The 27,884-nt window shown below is 41.1% G+C and overlaps 1 protein-coding gene across 2 annotated transcripts; it reads right to left on the reverse strand.

The window, feature by feature from the left end:
* Positions 1-10,373: 10,373 nt before the first annotated feature.
* Positions 10,374-16,482, reverse strand: lrrc4.2 (leucine rich repeat containing 4.2). 2 transcript variants are annotated; one of them, XM_071500962.1, is made up of 3 exons: positions 15,312-16,482; positions 15,098-15,224; positions 10,374-14,961 (listed from the first exon to the last, which is right to left on the reverse strand). In XM_071500962.1, the coding sequence occupies exon 3, from the start codon at positions 14,838-14,840 to the stop codon at positions 12,840-12,842; it is 2,001 nt and encodes a 666-aa protein (XP_071357063.1). In that variant the 5' UTR covers positions 14,841-14,961; positions 15,098-15,224; positions 15,312-16,482; the 3' UTR covers positions 10,374-12,839. The 2 variants fall into 2 exon arrangements, with proteins under 2 accessions (XP_071357063.1, XP_071357053.1); XM_071500952.1 differs by having other exon boundaries at positions 15,098-16,482.
* Positions 16,483-27,884: the final 11,402 nt, after the last annotated feature.

Genomic DNA, 27,884 nt, shown 5'->3' on the forward strand with positions numbered 1-27,884 from the left:
GGTAGTGAATGTGCAGCACAGGCAGAAGGCGAAAAAACTGCATCCTCTCATCCCCCTATTAATACCACTGACACGCCATTGAACACTCTTGTTTCTAACTTAGTCATTTCTGAGCAAATACACACACACATACACACACACAGGCCTGGAGCACATTTGCTGGTGCTAATGGTCTGCGTAATTCAAACACAACAGAATTAGTGTTGGAATAAAAACACATTTATGCCCCCCCCCCCCCCCCCCCCCCCCCCCCCAATGTTTACCAGCAGTTTATTTCCAAGCTTATAGTTTAAATTTGAGAGAGTGATTTGAAGCGTAATCTCCTCTGTATTAAGATAAATACTTCTCCTCAGAACACATAATTATCCCCTATACAGTTTAAAACCTGCACTAAGACTTCTAACCTCTCATTCATATTTTTTGTATGCTGTGAACAAATTGGGCTCGTATGTGTAGTTAGTTACACAATGTGCATAATTGCCATTCATCATGTTTTTATTCCCTGACAGACTCTGTGATTGAGTGTCTTTATTGGCTCACTGAAAGAACATACACAGGCCAACAAATTCAAACGTACACACAAATGTGTGTGTACCATGCAATGGGAAAAGACATTTGTTCTGTTGCCATACCTACTGAACATGTTTACTGTCAGTGTTTGAGTTGCTTTGTTTACATGAAGAATGTGCTGCAGTGACTGAAAACAGATGACAAACTGATGAAACTGACCTGTGCTGAACTTTGTCTCTGCACAGACACTAACAGTTGCGCTATACTTTGTTCAGATGCAGCACTTTGCATCATATTTTGAGCACCAAGCCACTCATACTTTTCACATGATCTGTTGTCAAGGCAGCCGGTCAAATCCAACAGCTGTCTGACGACAGAAATTCTCTGACATGATGGATGAGTAATCAGCTAGCTAGTTTTCTGAAAGGTTTGAGATGTTCAATTCACTGCAGCTACACTTTAGAACACATCCTTGACAAAGTCCCCGTTTATCAGTGCAGTTATTTTTCTTTTAAAAATGTTCTCTTGCTTTATCATACCTTTTAAAAATTAAAGGAATGGCAGTCATACACCTGGAGAAAGGAGTTAGTTCAGTTCAGCTAAAACTATAGGACAGATTTGTCTGTAAAAAGCTTGATGAAGAAAGTGCCACGGTGTTGTTGTACTGAACATGTGTGTGCTAAATTTATCATACTAGTTGCAGTTATTGGTGAATGTTCCCTGTATGTTGTATTGGCTTTAATTTCAGAAATAACGGCAGCTGTTGTGCTTGTGCTAGGCTGACATGTGAGACAGCGGCGTGTATCGATATGATCAGCAGAGGAAATGTCACAGAGACTCGGCCACACATCTGAAACCCTGGTTGTTTGAATCAGTTTTTCAGCTCACTGCAGCTCCAAGGTGGAAAGATGCAGCTATATCCTTGACCGATTTCTTCGCTCATGATATGCCTTGTATTATATATATAAAAAAAACATCATATGGACATGTCAAAAAGGTTAAAAACTTAATTTTCATTGGAGGATGTTTTGAAGAAAATTACCTCTTCTGTTTACCTCTCCCCACGCTGATATCATTGTGAAGAGTAGGTTGTGTGAAATGCTGTAATGATGCAGGCTTCGCATTACCAAAGTAATGTCTTTAAAATGGGTTTTTACTCATTCTATTCACTAGAGATCAGCTCATAATTGTATTTTTTTGTTGCAGTATATGCAAAGATTTCTTTAATTCATTATGTGCTAACCACTAGTGGAGTAATTGGCAAGATATTGGCCAGTAGAGGAGGAGGACTAACTAATGTGTTTGGCATCTATCTCGTGTAAACTCTTTCTTCCCCAACTCCAGTAAACAGCAAAACAGCATATTAATATTGCCATAGTCAGTATTACTACAGCCAAGGTTTGAAAATGACCACCCAAATTCATTAGTAAATACTAATGTTAACAATCAATCTTCATTGCTACCTGAGTGAAAAAAAACATGAAATATTTATTGTGATCTGAAACCAAAGCAACCCCCCCCCCCCCCATTCCTGTTTTGGGGGTGAGGTTGCTCAAGTCTTTTCCAGGGTTCACTGGCTGACAGGCACTGAGACCTCTTCAAGAGGTCACCAGTTGATGGGCACACACGCACACACACACACACACACGCACACACACACATTCTCATTCATATTCACACCTTCAAGTAATTTGGAGTCTGCAGTTCAGCCTTTGTTTGGACTGTGAAAGGAAAGTGAAGTACCCAGAGTAAACACAAACACAGGGATATCACACACTTCACACAGAAATGACAAAGGCAGCGATTCAAACCTAGGGCTGTTCTGCTGTGAAAAAACTGCAACCTGCTATCATAGCTGCGCAACAATATTTGACCCTTGACCACCAAAATCTAACCTATTTTTCATGTGATAAAGCTGAGCAAGTTGCACCTGCTAAAAAGGTATATGGGATATGGCAGAAGGCTTCAAAAATAGTTCAAGAACCTTCGTATTAAGAACTTTAACAATGAAAAATATTAAGTAACACAACTCATGGCGCATGGCTATCTGGCTAGAAACCAACAGGTGAGCACTATGTGCAGTCCTACACAGTATCTGTAAAATCCATTGTTTTAATTATTACCAGTAGTTGAGGCCTGTCACTTTTTATATAAAATATTTTTTTTCCATTAAATTTTGTAGTAGTGCATCTACCCAGTTTTGTCTACTGTGCCTTATATGATGTCTAAAATTTCACAGAATGCCTTTTGCCAGCTTCTAGTAAAACATGGTAGAACTACAAAAGTGCAAAGGATCACACGCGACAAAGAAATACATCTGTACCACACCATAGTGTTTTATAGTGGATTTTCCCTTTAAGAGAGATAGCACCACTGTATTAAGTTGTCAGACCTGATAATCTTGACAAATTGCTTCCAATTGACAATGCAGTCTTCACAGATCTGCTTGTGTCATTTGCGAAACAGCATAAATTATTTTTCTCCCTTTTTCAAATCAGTCTCCTCAATCTGCCACAGCATGAACTCAACACAAACCAGCCAATAAATAGGCCCATTGTGCTTTATTTGGAGTGGCTGTCTAACCAAGGTCCTCAAAGTAAATATGAATATAGTACATTCTGTCAGGGGCACTGTAAGCTCCCTATTCACACAGCACCATGTCTACCACAATTTCCTCAACAACCAATCACCATTGCACTGGAAATCAGGGAAACCATAGCAACCCTGAAGCCTTGGATGTTATTGGCAGGGTCAATGGGAATGAAAGAGAAAAGAGACGGAAGTCAAGTTTGAAGAAAAAAACAAGTGAACCTATGCAACTGCCAAAACCGCCACTGAGCTGTTGAGATTTGACAGTGAGTCTGTTGATAAACCTACTATGAGCTCAAATAGAAACTGTTTCCATAGGTCATTGGCTTGACGCAGCTCACAAAGTCTCTATGTACTGTACCAAATTTCACTGAATTGTTTGTCTGAGTCTCTTCTTCTCACTCCCAGTTGGTTGATGGCGAGTCACCAATCTCTCACTCTGAGAGAAGGAGAGTGATGCCAGTGTAATGTTTGCTGTATTTTAATTTACAATAGTTTAATTTCCTTTATAAAGCCTTTGATAAACATGAGTAAAGCACTGGTTCATAGTTTAAACTTACTAAAGCAAAGGTGGAAACTACAGGGGCTAGGGATTAAGACATGACCACCTGTTTTATGTAACACTGTCCAATACAACAGCAATCTGTAGCCTCAAAACTATAGCTACAGCTATGTGACTTGGGTTTTTTATCGTGATTCCAATTCTGTCTGGATCTTATTGATTCCCTATTTCGATTCCAAAGTGGTTTAACGGGTCAGATGTTTAGGAAAAAAATATATTAAAAAAACAAAAATTCTTTAAGCGTTAATCAAACATTCACAAAGTACATATAATTTACTATTTACCAGTATTTACTACAATATAAACGTGATCCACAGATATGCATTAAAAAATATTAAATAATAGATAAAGATCAGTCCATAACCATCAGTTAAACTAACTCCTATGTCCTATGTTTTACTAGTCAAGGACATCACTGTCCCCTATGTCAACAGTTTGTCCAGTTTTTTAATTTCAACAGTCAAAACAAGCAAATGTAAAAATGTATACTCTTAAAACCAAGGTATTCAAGGAAGAAAACAATGCTCTCTAAATATTTAAAGAAAAAAAAACAATGGTGGCCAAAAATCCATCCATTAGCCATACCACTTGTCCTTATTGGGTCGGGGGGGGGGGGGGCTGTAGCCAATCCAAGCTGACACTGAACAAGGGCAGGGTACACACAGGGCTGACACATAGAAACAAACAACCAGTCACGCTTACATTCACACCTATGGGTAATTTTAGAATCGCCTGTCTTTGGATGGTGGGAGGACGCCACAGTACCCAGAGGTAGCCCACACTAACACGGGGAGAACACCCAGAACCTTCCTGTTGTGAGGCGCTGTTAAATTGTAATCAGAAGTAAATCCACTCCAGCAAGAGAAAGACGAAACTGAATGTCGAACTGCACTGTAAATTGAGCCTCAGTAGCTTGGTTTTATGTTACTAAAGGACAGGAGCAGCATCAAACGCTGCACTGTCTTTCAAATTGACGCTGTGCTACCTTAAATGTTTTCTCTGTTTTATGTGTATAATTAGTTCACACTTTTGCGATGATGTTGTGCATGTTAGCTTGTGTTTTACGAGTTAATTGTATTGCGTAAATTTTAAACTGTTAGAGCTGTCAAGGGTGCGCCAGCTCTGCTCTCCCTCACCTGACACCAAAGCTACATGGCATACCGACACCACTGTCCCTCACCTGATGCTACATCGGGCTCACCCTCCACCTGACGCTGGGTATGCTAGCTTGTATTTAACCCAACAACATCATTGCAAGAATGCCGCTCCTGATTTTGAGACGAAGCTGCTGTTGTGTTGATGCCTGATGTAGGACGTAGCCAGGTCCTGGCAGATAGCTATGTACATCTCTGTAGATGTGAAGGAGCCGATAAGCAGAACTGAAATTAATTTTTTTTTTTTTTTTTTGTCATGTACTCGTTTCTTGAGATTTTGTTTTCGATCCTCAACCCTATATTGGACAGTAACCTCAAAAAAGGAAACGTTCAAAGCACTGAATAGTTCCCAAAATACTTCTCTATGTATTCATTAGGGCAGGGAAATCACCACTGATTTCCCAAATCCATTCAGTTCTAATTCACAAGGTCGCAATTTGATGCGATAGCCGATTCAAGTCAGTGGTGTTGTGAGTGCATAACTGCGTGAAAGTATAACGTATGTAAGCATTAAAGTGACAAAATTAAGCTAACCCAAACCCAAAACATAACCAAACTTCCTGTGTAACCCCGTCTTGCTGGGATGGGGGAGAGAACTGATTTGTCCAGGCCTCATAGAAGTAGATTCATGTGTGACACCTCTATCACTTCCTAAACAGGAAAACAAAAAACAGAGTGGGAGGTGTCTTCACAGTTACAGCTAGGGTTACCACCTTCAGCGTGACAAAGGTGCCCCTGGGATGCCACAACCATACGCATATTGTCCCACAGCGCACAGTGTTTGTCAGCCTACTGCTCATTGATAAACTTCTCCAATCCACTTGTAGGCCATAGCAGGTTTGGTTTTACTTGACATTACATTATTCACAACACTATGAGGACAGAAGTTTAGAACTGAAATTATTTGAACAAAAATATGGGACGAATTGTGGGACGCAGCATTTTATTTTCAAATATGGGACAATTCCGTGTTATATAGGGACGACCCCGTATTATATGGTAACCATACATCTACCTTTAGACTTGCTGAAGTCGCGCCTGCCATGTTTTTAGCTGTGTCCAATTCAGGGGTTACATCCGTCAGAGGACCCTGTCTACAAAGATACGAAGATGTGGCCTTTGTAGCCTTCACAGCTGTCATAGACCACGAAGGCCATACCGAAATGAAATGGGCTGGCCTATGGAGGATTTCTACTTTGCCTTATCAACTGTGCCTGCCCTTAAGCTGGAGACACCCCTTAATGCGTTGTGTGTCCTTGCGGCTGCAGAATGTCTTGGGTGTCATTTTGGCACCCATGTTAATGGATTAGAGCTGATACACTGCCTGCATGAGACACACATCTCTTGCTTCACAGCTGCATTGCTAATGTAGAACTTCCGCATCTCGCCTATTTTTCACATATGATGCGTAAGCCCTCTTTCAGACAAAACTGACAAGCCTAAATGTGTTGATACTTTGGCACCATTAAAATATGCCAAGCTACACATTCATGTATACTATTTGCATTGTATACATGAATGTATACACAACTATCACTGGATTACTTTATATTATTCAAAATCTTGATTGAGTTATGATTGTTTACTTGCAATGGATATTATTATAGATAATAAAATCCTCAAAAAGTGTAAGTCACACTGAATCCAGAAATATTTGTATAGTTTCTGTGTCAGATTTGACTGAGTTCGCATTTGCTGCATTCAGAATACCTTAAATGGCTCATGAAAAAGTACATAACTTCTGGACCAGCCATGGGCCAGTCCTACATTTGTAAACGTCTGTAATTGAGTGGGTGAGTGAGTGATGAAGGTGAAGTTACACCATTGGTCAGCTGAGTGTTAGACCTCTCCCATTTTTCTTTCCATTTTTCCCACACTTTCTGTTATGTCATCAGGGCGCATTTACAGTTTTCAACTACCTCAACTGCAGGAGGTAACAGGCCTTTAAATGAGGCAGCCATTTATTTATAATTCACTCTCTTTTATATGTAGAATTGGTTGTATCAGTATTTTAGATCCACTCCAATTTGCCCTCTTAAAGTTACTGCAAACACTTCCTGTTACCATTTCAGATTAAAATCCCTCTCGCGTTTCAGTGGACAGAAACCCTTTATATTTAAACAGGGCTTTTCCTCCTGTGCTGAAGTGCTGCAGTAGGTGTATTGTCTCCTTTCCAATTGCTGGTGTTTGTGATACTTTGACTGGCCCACCGATGTAGCAGCCTGCCGGGATTTCTACAAGTGCCCATGATGGCCAGTCCTGCTATGGAACAGTCTATGGTGCAGTGAAATCAGCAATTAACTTTCACTATCAGCACTGCGTTCCTGTGATAATAGCCTTTTTCACTTACAATACATTATGCTATCACATTTTGAGATTATTTTCTAAACTAAATATTAAATAATATTATTAATTCTTAATTTGAATGTTTAAGTTATAAATAAGTGAACTTATGGGTGGCGTTTATTTTTAATTTTTTGCTTGTTTTTCCACAAATCACATTCTACACACGCACACACACACACACACACACACACACACACACACACACCACACACACGGTCCAGCCATACACTAGGTTTATACCCATTCTTATTTAATTAAAGGTACATAGCTTATCCACTGCTTTCTCAAGTGTAGAAAACAGAATGCAACATTTAGTGTAGATTATCCTTGATTCTGCTTTCATATTTGTTTTTGCATTATTTCCACTGTTTTGTTCTTGTTCTTGTTTGCCTGCCAGCATGTGTTAGTGCATGCAATCTGCTTTAACCTCCTCAGCAGTGAATGAGAGAGGTTAAAAGAACAGAACAGTGGTTGTTGCTGCCATGGATGACACTTTCTTTCTCTCTCTCAAACACACACAAGATAGAGACAGACAGACTGACTGACTGACTGACTGACAGGAAAAGAGGCCTCCAGGAACAACCTCCAGCTGCCACCCCTTATCCAGAGCTGCACTGGTCCAAAGAGGGCACTGGTCTACAAACAAACTGGCATATACAGTATAATATATCAGTGCAGAATATGTCTGCACTGATATATTATACTATACTGGCAGTGAAATATTTTGTAATATAACCATAGGATATTAAATAATGTAATATTAAATTTTATTTTACTTTAAGTTCATCACATACGCATAAAAGTGGACATGCATGCATGTGTATGAGGGCTTTCGTGTTCATGTTTTGACTTGCAGTGAATCAGGGCAGAGATTAGTGGTTCAGTGTGACTGTCCTTCCAATTACAGTAAAGTGAGGTCAGTCTCATACCTCCTCCAGCATGGGACAAAAACTAAATCAGCCACCTCTCACAGGAATTTTATTCTGACAGCATCATCTTTTGAGAAGAAGGTCACTCACCTGGTGCACGCAGCCATGTCGAGGAATTAAAAATGAGCAAGGTCCCGTCGTTTATCTGTGCTGTGATTCACAATGTATAAAAGTATGTTTCTCCTTCCTTCCCTCTATATTTCAAATTCAAAGAACTGCAGCGTAATTAGATTAAATTTAGTTCTTTGTTCTCTGACTTAACGTGCTTGCAATATTTCTTTAGTTAATCATTTATAGGAAGTGTTTGGAAAATTGCATCAATACTTTAAAAAAGAAAAGAAAATCAAGCAAGTTTAAGTTGTAACTGGAAATTATTTCTGTAAACTATTTGTAGATTTTGTGTGTATGTTGATGTAGAGTTGATGAGTGAGAATAGCATTTACCTCTCCTGTCTGTGTTGTTTTGTTTAGCCTTGACCCAAAACCAAGCACCGGTCTAGCTGATAAAACATGCACCACATAAAATGTTTTAAGCTGTGATTCAAGCATATTCATTTTTTTTTTATGACTTTTTTGGTAAATTAACATCCCATTAAAATCTAACAAATCTAAGTTTGTTTTTGTTTAATTTTACTTGAAATGACATGGCAAAAATGTCAGGGTCATTTTATAACACAACAAGCAAAATTAATTAGTCTGTCCTATTCTAGTTATGAAAAATTTAATTAATATTTTGTTGTTGAACTTTCTTAGTAGCTAGAGATTTAAGAGTGTGTCCACTGGCTCAGATTAGGCCAGCAGTATGGTAAAAGTGTGCAGTCAGGAGTAGGCTGACTAATCAAGCATTGAGAGAGGGATGAGAATTGAGTCTAGGCCATTTCTCACTTCTAAGAGGACCATGGATCATTTCTTACAACCCCTTTGTGGGCGCAAAAACGCATCAGTCAGTGGAGAAACTGTGACAGAATTGCTGTGGCCTGCCACCTGACCAACACCTTTTTACTGCTGGAGACTTCATTAACAGATATGGATCTTGAGGCTCAAGGACTTGTTTCCAACAAACCCTCAACCTCGTAGCACGCCAACCGTAGAGTGTCATCCCTGCCCCTTTCCTGTTGTTTCTCGGCAGATCCTATCAGGCTGGAGTGAGACAAACTATATATTGGCAGCTTAGCCATTCTTTTCACCTTTTCCATCCCCTGCCATCATGGATAGCATGAGCCTCTGACACACTGCTTACTTCAAAAAGATGCATCACATCTCTGGCTGAAGCTTTATCGGTAACCCATTGGCTATGAATCAATAGGAGGGAAAAAACAGGTGGGCATTAGTGAGCATGCTCCAAAAGACTATGCAAATCTGTGACAGTTGTTGTGCCAAACAGATAATAGGAGAATAGGAACAACATTGGGGTGATGGAGGGATTAAAAGGCTGCCTTAAAACATAACCTGTCCGTGCTATATCGCGGGGATTTCAGTCAATAATTTTAAGTCAATTAGTGAATGATAAAAAGGGAGGGGGGCAGAGAAAGGGAGATGGCAGCGGTCATGACAAAACACCTTCACAGTTCATTTGCAGCAAGGCAACATACAGTCAAATTCAAAGCATATGACTGACACAGCTGCTGGAGATAAGACAGCAGCCACCCTGGAGAAAGATTTATGTTAACCCTACTAATGTTGTCAGGGAAGGACTATTGTCTGGGCCTTTGTTTTCAGCAGTTAACACAATGGTCATTCCACTCCAGCCCACAGCCACTTCACCCTTGACACTGGTGCAGCAAACTTGAATTGACTGAATGGTTGATAGCATTATGTTAATTCCAGACCTGCCTCCCCTTATGCTGTTAACACTGAAGAGGAGGAGGAGGGAGAAAGAAGATGAAAGGAAGTAGTTGTCAGTGTTTCTGTATGTGGCTGGTTATTGGGCACAGAAAAGGCTTTACAAACAGCCACCATCCTCTTATGAAGCCTGTAGCACGGCCAGAGCCACGCTGTGCTGGGGAAATAATAAGAGTCTGCTCTTTATCAACCCACACATACTGTAACAACCAAGAACATTCTGTTTTGTCAAAGCAAAGAGCAGGCATCACATTCTGGCGGTGATTGAATATTCAGCAGTGTATCATGCTTCTATTTTCTTGAAGAAAATGAAGAAACACTTGAAATAGTCTTAGGAGTTCCATCTGCTTGTTGAGGCGCACCTGTACTCACACACTGCCAGATGTGCTGGCAGAAAACACTAGCAACTCTTCATCCATCCATTCAGAGCTGAGGAAACCTCTAAAATGAAAAAAATTAATTTAATGATAATGATTAAATTATGAATTTGTTTATACTGTATGTACAGTACATCCTATTTAAACAATACATATATTTCAAAAACTAAAACAAACTCCTGACAGAACTGACTCAACCCACTCAACCTGTATTCCAGACTGTTACATAATTGCTGTCCCTGTTTTGTTTTACTGCACCACAAGTACTTACTGTAATGCAGTCATCTTATTGTGAATGTCAGAGAAATTATGCATATATACAGTACATACAGTAACACAATGCTAGTCAGTGTCACACAGTACATTATTAACCATCTCTTGATGGTACAGGAAGTCTTGCCAGGAGGTTTTAAATGGAGCCTTGGCGTTCCTGTCAACTCACCATAATTATCACAGGGGTCATACTGTAATTTCCTCTTTATCCCCAAATAGTCTCAGCGAGAGCACTGTTGTATTGCAACATGAACCTTTTATATTACCAGCAACCTGCAAGGCTGAATAGCATTTGTCAAAATCAGTACAAAATAAGGAGGACTGGCGAGTGGTTGTATGAAGGGCAACAGTATAAGGTCATAGGTAAGGCGTCTCAGTCACCACAGAGACTAGGCACACCTATTTATGGTAGCTGGCCTTTTAACTGCATGAGGTTGAGATAATTGAGATTGCTCAGAAATGCACTGACATGTAGACCATCTGTAAAAAAATAAACAAATAAACATAATTTGTTCAGTGATATATTTAGATTGCATTCTAGAAACTTTGCTGAAGTAGACTTGTTGTACCTCATGTCATGACGAACCACCCACAACTGTTTTTCTGCTTATTAAAAACATAATATATAGTTTCTTTGTTTTTTTTTTCACTTGATAAATGTCAGATTCAGATAGGAACTAGAACCTGCAGTTAAGCGTACAAGGAAAAGAAACCCACAAACTCTAGAACTGTGGGATACATGTATTTTTCCCCTTCACAGTCACTGAGAAATCAATGTTAAGAACTAAGCTGAGGCATCAAAGACCAACAGCCTATCTGACCTGCATAGAGCCCCACTGTGGGGTATAATGCAGCATTGTACACCAGTTACTTAAAGACCCATTCATGCAGACACTAAGTAAATGCATAGGACCATAAGATGGGGGGTTTAGGGTAAGATACGATTTACAATACTGCCTCCAGCCTTTACGATTAAACAACTTACACACATATGGAAATATATTCAGAGAGAAGAAAAAACATAAGATGAAAATGTTTCTGATTAGAGAAATACAAACCAAAGGTTTTTATTTTCATAGCCTCCTTTGTCTCTCCATAAAAATAGTGTTGCTCAAAATAAACTGTTACAACAAAAAGAAAAACAAAGTCATGTTTCAATGTAGTCCATGGAAAAGCCCCAGTATCAGACATTCATTTTGTTTCTTTTCAATCCTCTTGTTTTTTTCTCTAAAAGCAGAACGGTCAGCAAAGCCCTGTATCACTGCACCACGTCTGTTCCTTTGAAAAATTAGCATCGGAATGAGCCCTTGCAGAGACAAGTCAGGCAACTGCTGTAATGCATTACTAAATTAGCCCTAAACACTACACAAGCCATTAAGAAGCATGTCAAAACCTAAGGGAAAAGAAAAAATACAAAATGCAACCAATAACAGAACAAAGTATTTGCAACAGCTGCTATTAGCCTGCACTTTATCTTTGCCAGTTGAGCCAGTGGGGAATCATGTGCACACTAAATTAACATGTTTAGATACGCTACAACTAAGAAGCATTGGCACTGTCAAATAAACGCAGCTTAGCTCCAGCGAACAGAGGGTTAAACCTTAGCTGCAGAAATTCACTGCAGTCCAAAAGCATTTGGCTGATAGCTACTGAACAGCACATTCTATCTGTGCCGTTATGCTGCTATCCTTGGACAAATATTTCTATCTATCCAGATTTTGCTTGTGTGTCTTTTTGTGTTCTTTAGTCTGGAAATACCCTTTTATTGCATATAATATTTGGCACAGTAAAAACTGGAGCTTACATTGGGGGCTGTATTTATAAACTGTTGCCTGTATAAAGAGTTTTTTACTGCATCCTAAATATGGTCAAAAAACAAACTAAATGCCTCTTTTCCTACAGTACAGTACCACCTTCTATTATCAATCACAAAAGCAATTCATTATCTTTGTTTTTTTTTTAAATAGAAGTAACCAGTTATTAGAAAATAGTTTCAAATTACTTTCTTTTCTAATATAATCTGCATGTCCCACCACTTCCTGACAGTAGTTTCATTTATATATATTTGTATTTTTTCATATTTATATACTTATGTGTAGGCATGTACAAGAAACAAAAAACTGTCTCTGTTTTGCACTTCTGTACAAAAGAAAGTTACCGTTTTGTTCTTTGTGCATTCTATTGCATGGACTGATGAGCAGATAGGTGGAGAGGAGAGGTTGGGGCAGAGTCAGAGATAGATCCATAAGGAGCATTTCTCAGATTTGGGTCTCTTGAACCTTCTCCTTGCCGTGAGTAGTCTTAATGACGTAGGGATCAGCAATGGTGCTGATGTGGCTGTGATGCTGTCTGACTGAGCGATGAAGAGAGTTGTTCTGGGTCCAGTGGGCTCCATAGCCCCCTTGGCGTGATGAGGAGGAGGAGGACACATACCCAGGCTTAAAGGTGTTGCTGTTGTGTTCCACTAATGTAGGCAGTACCAACATTGTGTCATCAGAGCCACTAGATCCAGAGGTGGGTGGTGGAACAGGAGGAACTTCTTCCTCCACCTGTATGATTTCTACGGTCCTGACTGCTGCCACCGTGCCCCTCTGTTGATGCCGCTTACGTAACTTATAGAATGCTATCAACATGGCAGCTGAGAACAAAGTAACAGCAACAAAACAGCCAATGATGATTTTGGTGGTTTTCATCATCTCATCCAGGCTTGCAGCTGGCTGAGTAGTGACTGTGACAGTGGGAACTGACACCTGCCTTGGAGTCTGAGTATTTTGGAACAGCACAGTTGGTGTGGAGATGAAGACGGGCTGAAAGACAGAGGGCGAGGCAGGGACAGTAGGCTTGGGTTTAGGGGTCTCCTCCACTGTGGGCTCCAAAAATTCCACTGTGACAGTGGTGAAGTAGGACAGATTAGATGTGTTGAGTTCGGCATTGCTGACGTTAAGGTAGGCTGAGGCATTGGAATTTCCTGCCATGTTGCTCACCATGCAGGTGTAGACCCCTGTGTCAGATGGGAGAACGTTGGAGAAATTGAGTGTCCCATCATTAAGGACGGATATCCGAGGGTGGGCTGAGCCATGTGTCAATACAGTCCCATTGGGGAGAAGCCATCGGACTGAGCTCATGGCAGCTGTGCGACACTTCAGTTCTGCCACCCTCGCTGCTGAGATGTTCAGATCTCTGGGAGCATCAAGTATGAAGGGTGCCGAACACTGAAAGGTGGTCTGATCAACTTCCACCAGATATCGTCCTCTCATGTGGGCCGGGGTGTGGCAGCGTCCACAGCAGGTGGAATTTGTGGGAATGTATTCTCTGAGCCACCAGGAGAGCCACACTACATCACAGTCACATCGCCAAGGGTTGTGGTGCAGGTGTAGCTCCACCAAGTACTGCAGAGGGGTGAAGAGGTTATGGGGGAGGGATGACAGGTTATTATGGGCTAAATTGAGCTCCACTAAGGCTGTGATGTCATCAAATGCATTCCTCTCAATGGTAGTGATGGCAGAGTTCATAATCCACAGTTTACGTAAACTCTTGAGCCCACGGAAAGCCCCAGGCTTCAGTTCAGGGAAAACATTCTCTGATATTTCTAGCTCCTCAAGTCCCACTAGTGGTGAAAGATTAGGAAACTCCCTCAGGTTGCACATCCCCAAGTTGAGATACTTGAGGTTCTGAAGGCCCTCGAATGCCCCATCGGAAATGTACTCCAATTTCCTCAGCTCTCCCAGGTCCAGTCTCATAAGTGAGGGGACCCGGTTGAAGGCATAAGAGGGGATGCTCTCAATGGGATTGTTTCTAAGCCACAACTCTCTCAACTTTGACAGGTACTCAAAAGCTCCACTAGGTATGACCGTCAGTCTGTTGTCGAACAGCTCTAGAGTATTGAGACTGGTCAGGCCATTGAAGGCCCCCACTTCAATCTGCCTGATAGCATTTCTGCCCAACTGCAGTACCTCCAGGTGATGTAGGTGTCTGAAGGTATCTGCCTGTATGGTTTCTATGCTGTTTTCCATCAGATTCAGGTACCTGGTGTTGGCAGGGATGTTCGGAGGAACTCTAACCAGGCCTCTGCGGGTACACACCACCTTGCTGAGCTGGTTAGTGCAGGAGCACACACCTGGACAGTTCTGTGGGTTAGCTGAGCCCAGCGCAGGGCCTGTGGACTGGCACATACTGAGAGCAGGCACCATGAGGGAGAGCACGGCGAGCAGGGCTGCGTTCCAGGTAGGCTGCACACTAACCTGGCCCAGAGGACTCATGGTGTGGAGGGCTCATTATTTTGCATGGTGGGGGGAGACGGCACACACCAGAGTACAGACCACCCTAGCCTGGCTGGAGCAACTGAAGGCTCCCAAGTTCCATCGACAGTGCAGGGAAACGCTGTATCAAAATTGATGTGTGAGAAAGAAGGGAAAAAGAGGGACAGAGAGACAGAGTGAGAGATTAATACAAGAGAAGTAGCAGAGAAAAAGCAGCAATGTAAGAAAAAGGTTGAATAACAGGATCAGTGACGTACCTCATTAGTTTGAAAGTGGTTCTTTTTGCCTCTTCCCAAATGTTAAAAGCAACAGCCGTGCATCACGTTCATTTATAATTCCTTTCCATGGAAAGACATCAGATCAATGTTTTCTTGTTTTTCCTTTCTGAAAAAGTGAGGTGGCCCTGTATTAGCCAAGGGTACAAAATGGCTCCTGGTATTAAAGACTGAGAGCAGCATGGAAAACACTTACAGGCAGAGGTAAGGCCATGAAGGCTTGGCAGGTGCCTGGATCCCTTCTGCCCCCACTAACTGCCCCCCTGCCAGGCTGCAGGCTCCAAATTGCAGCTCCAGTATGGATAAATCACAATGATCCATGATGCAGTTAAACACAACAGAGGAGGAGAGAAGAAATGACCAACTGAAATAAATAAAAATCCTCAGTTCTGTCGGCTCCTGATACATGTGTTGGTTCGTCGGCTGGTCGCCTGTTTGGTGGAGAGACCTCCCTCACTGTGACTTTGCCAAAGGCTAGTCGGTCGCTGATTAGCCCCGTTGTGACAGGGACTGAGAGACAGAAAAAGGCTAAAGAACTCCCGGCACAGTCATCCCCCTCTCCTCTCCTCCTCTGTGTTCCTCTTGCTTCCTCCCAATGTTGGGCTGGCCCTGGTCAGAGCAGCTGCAGGCTGCCGTGTGCACAGTTAGCAGTAATCCGTCTATTCCTCCCGGGGGGCGGGGGGGTTGGGGGTGGTGGGAGAGATGGTGGCGCTGGGTGGGGGGTGGAGAAGAGGATGCGCTGCACTGTTGGAGCTTCGCAAAAGGCTGTCGGAGGAGAGAGAGAGCACTCTTGTCTTCTTCTGCAATGAGAGAAAAGAGTAAGGATGACGCTGAGAGGATGTGTGTGGAAGCTGGCTCCGTATCTGTATCCATAAACAGAGAAAGGTATTGAGGATTCTTCTCTCCACTCGCTGTTTGTCCCCCAGGCTGTCTCCTGCAGTGTTCTTCTGCTTGCTTATTTGTTAGTTTTTCTCCAGGGCTGAGGTAGTAAGTTGTGGCAGTTAGCCATGTGTGTGGCTGTCAGACTTGCGGCTGGCTGGTGGACTACTGCAGTAGCCAGAGTAGAACAGAGAGAGAGAGAGAGAGAGAGAGAGAGAGAGAGAGAGAGAGAAAGAGAGAGATTGAGAGAGAAGGCGAGCGAGAACCACTGACAGATCAAGAGCATGAGAAAGATAGAGTGCGCGAAGGAGAGTGTGTGAGAGAGAGAGATGGAGAGGAGGCACGCGAGCACTCAAACAGGCAGCCCACCGTCACAGTAGCAGCAGGAGCAGCATTCTAATCCGCATCTCCTCTTCTTGTTTATTCTCCAATCTCTCTCTTTTCTCTATCCCCCCCCCCTCCAATGTGTGTCGGTGTTGCAGGCAGCTAAGATGCTCGCTCTGCCCCCTCCCTTTGTCCTTCAGTGGGAACGTGAATGTACTGCTGACGCACTCCTCTCAGCTGCTCAGCCAGCCTCAGAGCAGTGCATTGGTTTGATGCAGTGTTCCTGTGTATTAACACATTCAACCTCCCCTCCTCCCCTATCCCTCCTTCTCCCTCCCCTCACTGTAACTATCTTCTCTTCTCCGTCTCTCGTTCTTTCTGTCTGTTTCTCACGTGTTCTGTCCCTTGCCTTCTTTCTTGACTCTCACTCACTAGATCACTTCACTTGTGCTGATCTTCCCCTCTTTTATGCTGTCTGTCTCCACACCACCTCCCCCTGAACTATCATTAAAATTAAAAGCCTCCCATTCCAATGTCTCATACACAGACAAGAGGTCAGACTTTCTACTCCAACTCCAGAGTGGTTTTATCTTCTCTCTCTGTCTCATGAGCGCAGCAGTGCGCCAGTGCTTTCCAGTGAAAATGCGGCTTGCTGCTATTCCTCACCTCTTGTAAGGCACAGTTTGGTGAGTGTTCCCCATGCATTATTACCATATGGGACAAACAGACAGAGTTGTTTGCTTTTCTTATTTTGCCACTTGAAGAGGATTTATTGTGAGTGTGAGAAGAGTGTTTTAAAGGTTTGGGGGGGTTGGGTCGGGGGTCCGTGACATCATGGAGGACTGAAATGCTGACTCTGCTTCTCTGTGTACTGCTGGGCAGTCTTCTCTTCAGGGAGGAGAACGATGAAAGAGCTTGCACACAGTTATCTCTTGGAAAGATGAGAGAGAAAGACGGAGAGATAGAGGAAAAGAGACTTACCGAGAGAGTGGGGGAGAGAGATGGGGCCGGGTAGGAGGAGATATATCCACGTCCTTGATAAAGTAGGGGGAAGGAGCCTATAGAAGGAGAAGTGAGAAATGAGATAAATAGGGATAACGGAGAAGAATGAGGGAGACAGATGAGGGAACGTACTGCATAGTAGCCTCCTCAGTGAAATGGCACAGAAAGGCAGAGAAAAAGAAGGATGAGGATTAGGGGTGAGGCGTAGGAGGGACGAGAGGAGTGTTGATAGTGTTGAATTAAGCATCATTTGAATGCAGGACAAGGAGTCTCCCTCTCTGCCTTTGGTTAATGACCACATTCTCTCCCTCTCTTCCTCCTCTCTCCTGTCATATATTTGCTGTCGGGGATGGGGTCTAAGGAAAGAAATAAAAAAATAAAAAATCACAATACCTGCAGACATTAATGACTGTGTCTGTCAATTGCAATTTTAATTCCAATTTATGAAATCAATAAATTAATGGAATTTTAGATCCCACTATGTAAAGATGTTATAGAAAAATTCCCGCACCATGTCCATAATAGACCATAAAAACGAAAAAGTGATACTGAAGCTAATTTAAAGGGATGCAAGGTACAGTTTACAGAAGGAGACCATGAGGACGAATGCATTTGTGCTACTATATGTAATCCCTTGTCTGTGTTAACATATAGGAATATGCATAAAATATCATACTAAATAAATGATGAAGCTCAGTATTATCTTCTTGATACTTCTAAAGAAAGTAGTAAAGGATGTTACTCTTCATTATGCATTTTACTTGCAACACATATTTAATTCTGCTGCATTCATGTCACCAGTGAAAAACAATCATCTTTTCTTATTAGAAAACTGAAATAACGTGGACGTAATGTGAGTTTGGGGATTATGTAGAGGAAATATAACATTTCTAAACTGACTGACAGAATGCATTCCTGTTCGATGCTTTTATATGCTTTTTTATTACATTGTGTGAATTTTAAAGCGACACATTACTGAGAATACACCGGTTACAATTTTATTGTAATTTTTATACGATGCACGTGGTTTATGTCTTGAGGGGTTTTTGATGCTTGAAGATTAAATAATATTCCATGTTCATCAACACAAAATAATGACGATTACTCTCACCCTTACTATTATCAAATCTACAATTTGGAATAAATAAAAATAATCTTTGCACATATCTGAAATATTCTGCATGAAATTGCTTCGAATAAAGAAGAACGCAGACTGCAATATTTTGAGAGAGAAAAACCACTGTGAGCAACAATGAAACGTATGTCTCACAGTTTGTTTTTGCCATAAAAGAATGACTGAGAGGGCCGAAATAACGGATAAAAAACAAAGGATGAATGAAAAAAACTCACTCACATCTGTGTTTTGAAAAGGTGGCATGCTGGAAAGACTCAAAAAGCATTTCAAAACACATGCCAAGTGCAGCTCATGTACCTATTCTATTCCCATTAGATATGGTGCTTTAAAGTGAGGAGTGGAGGAGAGAAAAAAAAAGAGAGAGAGAGAGGAAGAGCATGACGGGAATCGGGGGGGTAACTATTAGTTAAGGTGGTACAGGCAGGGTTGGTCAGATAATTGATGGCCATGGATGTAGCTGCTGTGTTAATGCTATTACAGGGGGCATGAGCATGGAAAAGGTCAGTTAGCGCTCTGAATATATGACATTTCCTCCTACTGTCTTTATGAGTCTCTTCCTTCCTGTCCTCACCTCTGGTCTTTTTTTCTGTCCTTGTTTTGTTTACATGGATCCATAGTCGAGAGTCATAGAGTATGGACTATAACCCACAGACTTTGTAAACCAGTTCCACCTTTAAATATGTGAAGTGATGTCCAGGATAAGGATTTATTGCCTTCTGAAAATAAATATATGGTGTGTGGTAAATCATTTTATGGAATTACTCTCTAGTATGTCATCGTATCTTGTGTTACAATGAGCCAGTTCCACAACATGAATACATTTTCAAAATCTGTCTTGTTGTGCAAAACATACATTAGCCTATAAACTGGCTGGGTTATCTGTTTTGCTAATGTCTCTTCAGATTAAATGATAAATGCCAACAGTGGCCACTGATCACTGATGCAGTGTACCATATCATTTATTTTCACATTCTTTCAACAAGAACACAGAAATATGACCATGACATGTCATGGAGCAGTCAGCTGCCTTTTCTTCATACAAACTCTATGGTGTATGTTGCTGAACAATTTTAGAACCATTCACTATAAAATCTTATCATAAACTAGGTATTATGCTGTATGCTTAGTTTCCTCTTTGGGACATTATCTCTAGTTTTAATGCAAGAAATATTGCAGATGAACTAATCTACCAAAGTACCAATGGTATTATAAAAAATTAAAAGTATGCATGGCTTTAAGGCAGAAAAATTGAAGAAACAACTGAACATCCAAATACTGATAAGAGTTGAACAGATATAGATGAGCCCTTAGAAAGGACACAACTGACAGTCTCTTTTGTCCACTATTAGTCACACATGATCAAAAATGGACTTTCTGTATATAGTGCAGGTAACAAATGCAGAATTATGCTCTGAAGAGCAAAGTCACTGCTGGTCATATAGATCCTGAGCTGTGTTTGTGTTTTCTCAACATAATACTATGTATTTGGCCCCTGCAACAGCTGTCAAACTTCAAAAGACCAACACTTACCTCGTAAACACAACAGACAGGCCATGTCCACTTTCCTGGAAGAAGGGGAATCTTTTGGCCACAACACACACTATAGTATCGCCCCAGAGAGGCAAAAATTGAAACACATTCAAGACAGACAAGGCTCAGTACCACAGAGGGGTTGAGTGTGTGGTTAAAATCTTTGGAGAGTTTGGGTCAATACCGCAGCAGGATGGATGGGACTGGTGCTAAACATCTGCAGGCCAAAAGCAGTGTGGCGTAGAAAGTGTGGGTCAGGTCAATACTGAGCGAGTGACATCCTGCCCTACAATGCTGTGTCAGGGTTAGAGGGGAAATTGAATGTAGCTGGAAGTTGAGCCTACGTGATGATAAATATGTGTATTAGCATGTGTGTGAGAGACCCAATTAATCTGTGTGTGATCATCACGGAGGGTTCAAGCTAGGGCATGAGGCGGCTCTGGGACTGCCGCCAGTCATCTGTGGTGATTCTGTTGCTTCACAGGTCTGCTGCTCTTGGGGTAGATAGCCTATAATTTACACACTTTACCTTTTCTGACACTGCTCACTCTCACTGCTGACTGCTGAGGTCTGAAACAACATGATGGCAGGAAGCAGCTGTCCTTGAAGTGAGTCGGTGTTAAAAGCTGGACATAGGCTGACCCTGTGGTCGCAGGCAGCTTCACCTCTCTCTGTAGTTAGAACTGACGGATCTAATTAGCTGCTAGCATTAGGCATTACCTTGCCTTAGCTACTGCTCGATGTCTGCTGGCCCCTGTGGATCCTTTGCCACTCAGCCTGTGCTTAGTGTGGCAGGTCAGCAAAGTGCTGGAGCAGCATTTGGCCTGAGAATAGAGGAGTGGATGGTGAGAGAGAGGAGACCGGTGGAAGCAGATCGATGTGGCCTGTATTCATTAACCCTCGCTCACGGCTCCCTTCCCTCCCCAATCACAACCCCGCCATTTTAGGACGGCAGGAGGTGATTTATTAGCTGTCCTGGCTCAGTCAGCACCATCGACCCACAGTCTGAGGAGAGTTGACTCACACCAGGATATACTGATTCCCTCACTGTGGGCTGAACTCACTCAGTGATCCGACACCATTCAAAAAGGAACCACGCTGGAGGAAGCAGGATGATCAACATATTTATTTCTATTTGCTGGCTTTGTCTGAAGGCATGAGGAGGCGGCTACAGTCCATACAACGTCATAATAAGGATAAATTGTGTAGCAGTTTCAGTGCGAAAGACAACAACAAAAAAATTCTCCCGATGTTAGTACGAAGGCTGGTAATGGGAACTACTAGCTGACCCTGTGGTCAGAGGCCAAACATACAAGCAGCTGAGTTGTGAGAGTCAAAACTCCCACAGGCCAAGATTCAATGTTGTAATATTGTAACATAAGGATCACCCATGCTGCTGAGCACCTGTATAACAGGAGGTAGCATTTAGGTTCTGCAGTGGGTCAGTTTCTTCAGCAATAAGACCAACTGTTTTAAATTTTACATATTTTATATACGTAAAACAAACCTAAAGCAACTTACAATATACAGTTGACATAAAGCTCTGATTTAAGTGGAAGTATCTGTCGTGCTCTCTGATTCATTTGGCTTCTTGTAAGCCAAGGCTACATGTAAAGCTATAAATAAATACAATATATTATAAGTAAAAGTTGGATCATGAAGACAGGAGTGGACAGAAAAGTGTTTCTTACTCTTGTTTGCTAATGCTGTGGAAGCAAACTTGTATTTGAATAAAGGAAATATGGTATGCTTCTATTTTAAAGTGGTCTCAATATCAATTTCTCATTCAACAGTCATGTTCATCATTTTCTGATTTTGTTTTCTGGAAAAATACTCTACTTAAAAAGAACATCAGTTTAATTTGATTTTATCCATATCTTATGTCCCCACAGGCACAAGCTGCTTTTCTCCCTCTCTTCTCTGGCCTTTTCATCTGGTAAGTTTATTAGACTTCATTTCAGCACCAGGAGCTGTCCACAGTAAGACCTTTAATACATCCTGGTGCAGAATGAGACAGTTTGCATGCCTCTCTCTTCTTAGAACTCTCTGATTAATTAGACGGTAAATAAAGTAAGTCTTCCCGCAGGCCTTGGATTTATATTGTTAAAAGTACTGTAGATTTATTAAAAATTCTGTAAAGGCTGTAATGTCAAAGAGAAAAGGTTTCAGGTTTCACTGAAGGGTCAAATAATTTTGGTTGGGACTCAGAGCAGTTCTTAAATGAGAAATATATCCACTGAATGTAAATTAGGTAGAAGGGTTTGTTTTGTGGTTTTGTCCTGCTCTCACTTTCCTGATGTTTCCTGAGTTTTCCTACAGGCTTGTTTTACACCTGCAGTGTAGATTGTCAGTGGTTTCACGTTTGCATAAATACAGTGCATTCAGAAAGGGCTCAGAACCCTTCAATTTTGTCACATTTTGTTATGTTGCAGCCTTAAGCTAAAATCAAAAAATCATTTTTGCCTAATCAATATACACTCAATATCCCATAATGACAAAGTGCATTTTTGCTAATTTAATAAAAAGGGAAAATGAAATATCCCATTCACATAAGTCTTAAAACCACAAGTGTCTCCCATATCTCTTGATCATCTGTGAGATGTTTCTACACTTTGATCTGAGTGCACCTGTGCTACATTCAGTTGACTGGACATGACTTGGAAAGACACACAACATATAAGATCTCAAAGCTGACAATGCATATCAGAGCAAAAACCAAGCCACGAGGTGGAAGGAACACCCTGCAGAGCTCAGAGACAGGATTGTGCCGGGGCACAGATCTAGGGAAGACTACAAGAAAATTTCTGCTGCATCGAAGGTTCCCAGGAGCACAGTGTCCTCCATTATTCTGTGGTGGAGTGTGTGGAACAACCAGGAATCTACTGAGAGCTGTCTGCCTGGCCAAACTGAGCATTTGGGGGAGAAGGGCCTTGGTAAGAGTGGTGACCTGATGGTCAATCTGACTGAACTCCAGAAATTCTGTGTGGAGATGGGAGAAACTTCCAGAAGGAAGTTTTTAATTTTTTTTATAAAAACGTGTAACATGTAACATTTCACTTAAACTCTTTGTGACCTTATAGAAACGTGAGAACGCAGCTTTCTGGTTGTTTCTAACGTGTCAGAATTTATCCATAACTCTAATTAAATAAATACATATTGTGTCAATATATGTTATAGATGGAAATCTGTGACATATCATGACAAAGAACAGAGTGCAAGTCAGGCATACAGCATTTTGGCAATGCAAATGGGTGCATCTGTCAATTAAAGCGTTGTGTTTACATGTTGTCTTGCTAATCTTCCACATACACTCTAATGGCTGACCATTTTGTTTTATAAATCCATCATCCAGGAGTCTCATCTTGTCTGACAAACAGCTCTTAATAGAAACAATGGGGCTCAATGGATTTTATTGATTTTCCTCAGAGAACACAGTAAGCATTTGGTAGTTTTGACAAAGAAATCCAGTGAATGGGGTCAGATCCTGATCACATGATTTTTATTGTTGTGTCCTCATCATCGATACACATTGTATCACTGTTTTCAATAAACACCATCAACATTATAGGATATATTGCTGCCGCATGATCCCTTTGTTTAAAAAAAGTATTAGGTAGTGTTAGGGATGTGAGAAACGCTGACAACAGAGATTATGACAGTAAACACTATCAATCAGAGCTGTGGGAAAATAAATAAATAAAGCTCCCTAGGAAATTAGCCTTCAACAGGTTGCAGTATTTATCTATTTTTGTTTTCACGTCTGGATGCTCAAACCCAGTTAATTATATTTGTGTATCCCATTAGTGATGTGATTGATTTTGTGAGGTTGAAATAATAATGTGCCCATCCTTACTTCCCATGTGCAAAGAGTGCATTTCTCAACAGAGCTCTCATTGTTTGCAGACTGATGACCTTCATCACCCACACTCATTTGTATGTGTGTTGAGTGTGTATGTGCTGCACCCTGTCTTTAAAAATGCAACTTGATTATAGCCACCACAGATGATCTCTGTCATAAACTGCAGTCCTCGGTATTGCACTGAGCCCAGGGGAAGGGATGAGCGGTGTTGCTCATTCAGATTTTAAAAGACTGGTGAGCCACATTGGTTTAAATGTTCAACTACACTCACGTAAACCTGGTGCACTGAGCCGCAACCCTGAACCCAGAGGTGTTGCTCGCCATGCAGAACCGGGGAATTAAATTTATTTCCCATAAAAGATTGAACAGCCCTGTCTACTTCACCGGGAATATTTGTACTGATTTGAAGGAAGTTAAGTTGGCCCTCTCCTTTGAAAAAAAAAAAAAAAAAAAAAGATGAAGAAAGACCACTTTTACAAATGAGTAACTAAGCAAATTTTTGCCAGCCCCATTTTGTGACAAACGTACACTCAAGCGTGCACACAGATACACATCCCACTGTGCTGGAGATGTATGAAGGCAGTGTGTTGGATGGACTCCCTCACCTCTCATATGCAAATAACTTTCCCCCATGCAGCTCTGTGATTGGCTTGCTGTTATTAATATTCTGCCAGCGTGTGACTTCGTTAGCCCGGAGTTACTGTGCCAACAGGCAGCACTAAAAAGGGACTTTGTCAATGTTTGATGTCTCGTGAAGTGATGCAGTGTGTGTGTGTGTGTGTGTGTGTGTGTGTCTGTGTGTGTGTCTGCGTGAGACTGTCTTCTAAGGAGATTCAAATTTGGGCAGTGGGAGACACTATTCCCCGCTGACATCAGATTGAGGAGGAAGTGGCTATCTGCCTCTGAATATGATTGTAATAAAATTCTCTGTATGAAACACCCAGTTTGTAGGATCTCTGTAGAGCAGCCAGCTACATGGCAGGCTTCATCCGATCTCCACAAATTCTAAGTTCAGGTTTATCTTATGGACGCTGTCAAGGCGTAATCTCAGCCTATTGCTTTTCATCCATTTAAGTCTGGCCCACTGCCAAGTATGCTTGTGCTTGTAAACAACAAACATCTTTAGCTGAATCATACCAGCCAAACTAAACCATGTATACGGATGTGATAACTAAACTAGCTGTGACATATTTGCCCGTGGCCAGCCTTCAGTCACCCGTCGTCACACTAAGTCGCTCTGTCACTGCCGTATTTCAACAATGACAGCATGAGCAGTGTGTTCTCAACACAGATCATAGGGTTTGTCATGACAAGTGTAGAAGGACCTAGTGTGTGTATGTAGGTGTGTAGTGGGTGTGTGTTGGAGTGTGTGAGGGTACAGTAAATCCGCTAAACTGGAGCTTGTGACCCTCAGTAATACATTTCCTTTGGCAGAGCAGTTCTGGATTTCCCCCCAGGTGCCCCAGGGTTTCGTAGAGAGAAAAGTGTAGGGCAGCATTTTCTAAATTGAAGTCAATACCAATCGGCCATTTATCTACAAGCACCCTGACGCTAAGGGCATCTAAAGGCGCATGTGTACACAAACACACACACATACAGACACAGCTGAGCTTTCATTCCAGAAGCTGAATAAATGATTTACAGCCAACAATAATCTTAAAATGAAACTCATTTTCTTAATCCTAACTAATTCAAATATTGCCCATTTTCTAAAAGACTCCTATTGTATGTGGGCTTGTTTGTATCAAGCTCCCAAGGCCAAGTTTCTTGGGAAGGGGATTGTTTCTTAGAGAACAAGAGGATTTTACAATACAGAAACTAATTACTCCTCTCTTGAATTCCACAGACTATTGGAACTACAGCAATAAAAGGGCACATTATGCATACAGCATCAGTCAGCTTTCATACATCTTTGTACTCCATACATCCTGAAGATGTTGAGTCATCATGATGGAACTCGCTCTCGTTCTCTCTCTCTCTCATGGGTTACATTAGACAGTTTACAATCCAATTGGTTTACCTAGTCTGAGTAATGCAGGATTTATTTAAACACAATAACTTTGATGATCAGCTGTCTTTGTTTTGAGCAATGGTTTGTAATCAGATTTTTTAATATTGGACAGTACTGGACTACCAATTAGGTAGCTTCCTGCGTGGTTTCTCTGCAATCTACTTTCCCTAAAAGGAGTGATGAGTCAGTTTTTTCTATGGCTTCCCATTCAGGATAGGTTTAGAGTCAATGAATGAATAAACAAACAAAGAGCTTAAATTTATATATATATAATTGTTTTAGTTAAGTATGTCTTTAATTTTTCTATCTCCCTTGTCATTAAAATCATTCAGCCAAACTACTTTCTTCTTGCACTTACCCCAGCTAGGATTCTAGTGATTTTACATTTTGTGCTGATTAGAAGGGACAATTTTGTTTTTCCTGGCTTTTAAATAAAGGGATTATAAGTCACGGAAGGTTTTCAGTCAATTAGTTACCAAAACACCCCATTAGTGTGAGGAAATAAAAAAAGAAATATGATGTAAATAAGACAAGAAGAAGAATAAAAAGAAGGAAAAAAGATGAGAATAGGGAGATTGTATTTCTCCTTGTCTCCTAAAGTTGCATATATTGTTGATCTGATATTCTTGTCTTGCACTGACTGTCTGTGAGTTGTACCATTTGTATTTTGACTTTTGGCTTCTTCCCAGAGGATGGTAGCTCAATTTCTGAATGATGTCTGACCCAATTACCAGCAGAAGAGCTGTGATGCCAGTCTACTGGAAACTGAGGAAACAAAAAAAAAAGACCAAATAAAAAAGATGAAAAATGTGACCTTGAAATAAAACAAATAAACAATTACATTAAGATTAAAACCGATCCATATAGTATATATTTTTGTATTTATATTATGTACACCAAAAAACTGTATTGCTAACCACACACTTAAACTCTCTCTCTAACCACATTACACTACATTACTTGTCAGTGTAAATGAACCATTTTGCAAAAAAATTACTATTGATTGTATGACTGTATTCTGTACATGTGTCTCACATGTTTCTGCAGAGTGCAACTACTTCTGCTGTGCAATTTCTCCATCAGCTCCTTCATTATGTGAGGCACTCTGCATGTTCTACCCTGATCTATATTCAGGGCCTAACCCTGCTCTTTGTGATGGGGATTACGCGCTCTAGAGGCAAGGTAATTTGATATCCATTGATTGAGTCAAGAGCCAATCTGAAATTGAGGAATTGTAGTTATTGCTATTGATTTTAATAACTAGGCTGTTACAGTTCATTCAGTGCAGCTCTAGTCAACGCAGAATGAGAACTATTCCCTCCTCTGAGAAAAGGACAGCGCTTGATCCTGTGGTATTGTGTGTTATTGTGAAATATGCTGTTGTACAGTTATAACAGTGCCCTCTGCTATTATTTATTCCAGTATGTTGTGGCATGGCAACCAGCAATGAAGATAGTCACAGCAATTACAGACAATGAAACATTAACTCCGATTAAAAATCCCAGTTTAGAAAATGAGCTATTGTGTGTAATATTAATGGCTGTGATGTGTATGTGAGCCATTATCACTCCCCCAGCATGCATACTTGACTACTTACTTTATAGTGCCGCACATAGCCAGTTTCAGCCCTTTCAGTAACCCCACAAAGCCTGCTAATTTAGTTTAGTCTGTGGAGACCTTCACTCAAAGTTTCTACTGATCCATATTTAACTAGTTATTGGTTCCATTCTCCCTCAGGAGGCTGTATTTCATTAAAGATTTCATTCTGGAAATATAGACCATAGGTACCACATGAAACTGTAAAGAATATTCCAGGCTTACATTTAACACTTAACCAGGATATCTTCATTTTAGTTACGGTGATGTCAATTGCGTGGTAACAGCTTTGTGTCATGTCCTTTTTAACTAAATTCACGAGTTTTACTGAGCCATAAACTAGTGCAGTTGTAAAGGCTTGTTAAAAATGTATCATCATTAATGTTAATTGTTATTATTGATTATGAGCTGAATCCCTGGGTAATACTAAGAA

The sequence above is a fragment of the Trachinotus anak genome, unplaced genomic scaffold, assembly GCF_046630095.1.
Source record: "Trachinotus anak isolate AG129_WGS33_773 ecotype Australia unplaced genomic scaffold, CSIRO_AGI_Tana_v1 ptg000002l, whole genome shotgun sequence".
NCBI classification, from domain to species: Eukaryota; Metazoa; Chordata; class Actinopteri; order Carangiformes; family Carangidae; genus Trachinotus; species Trachinotus anak.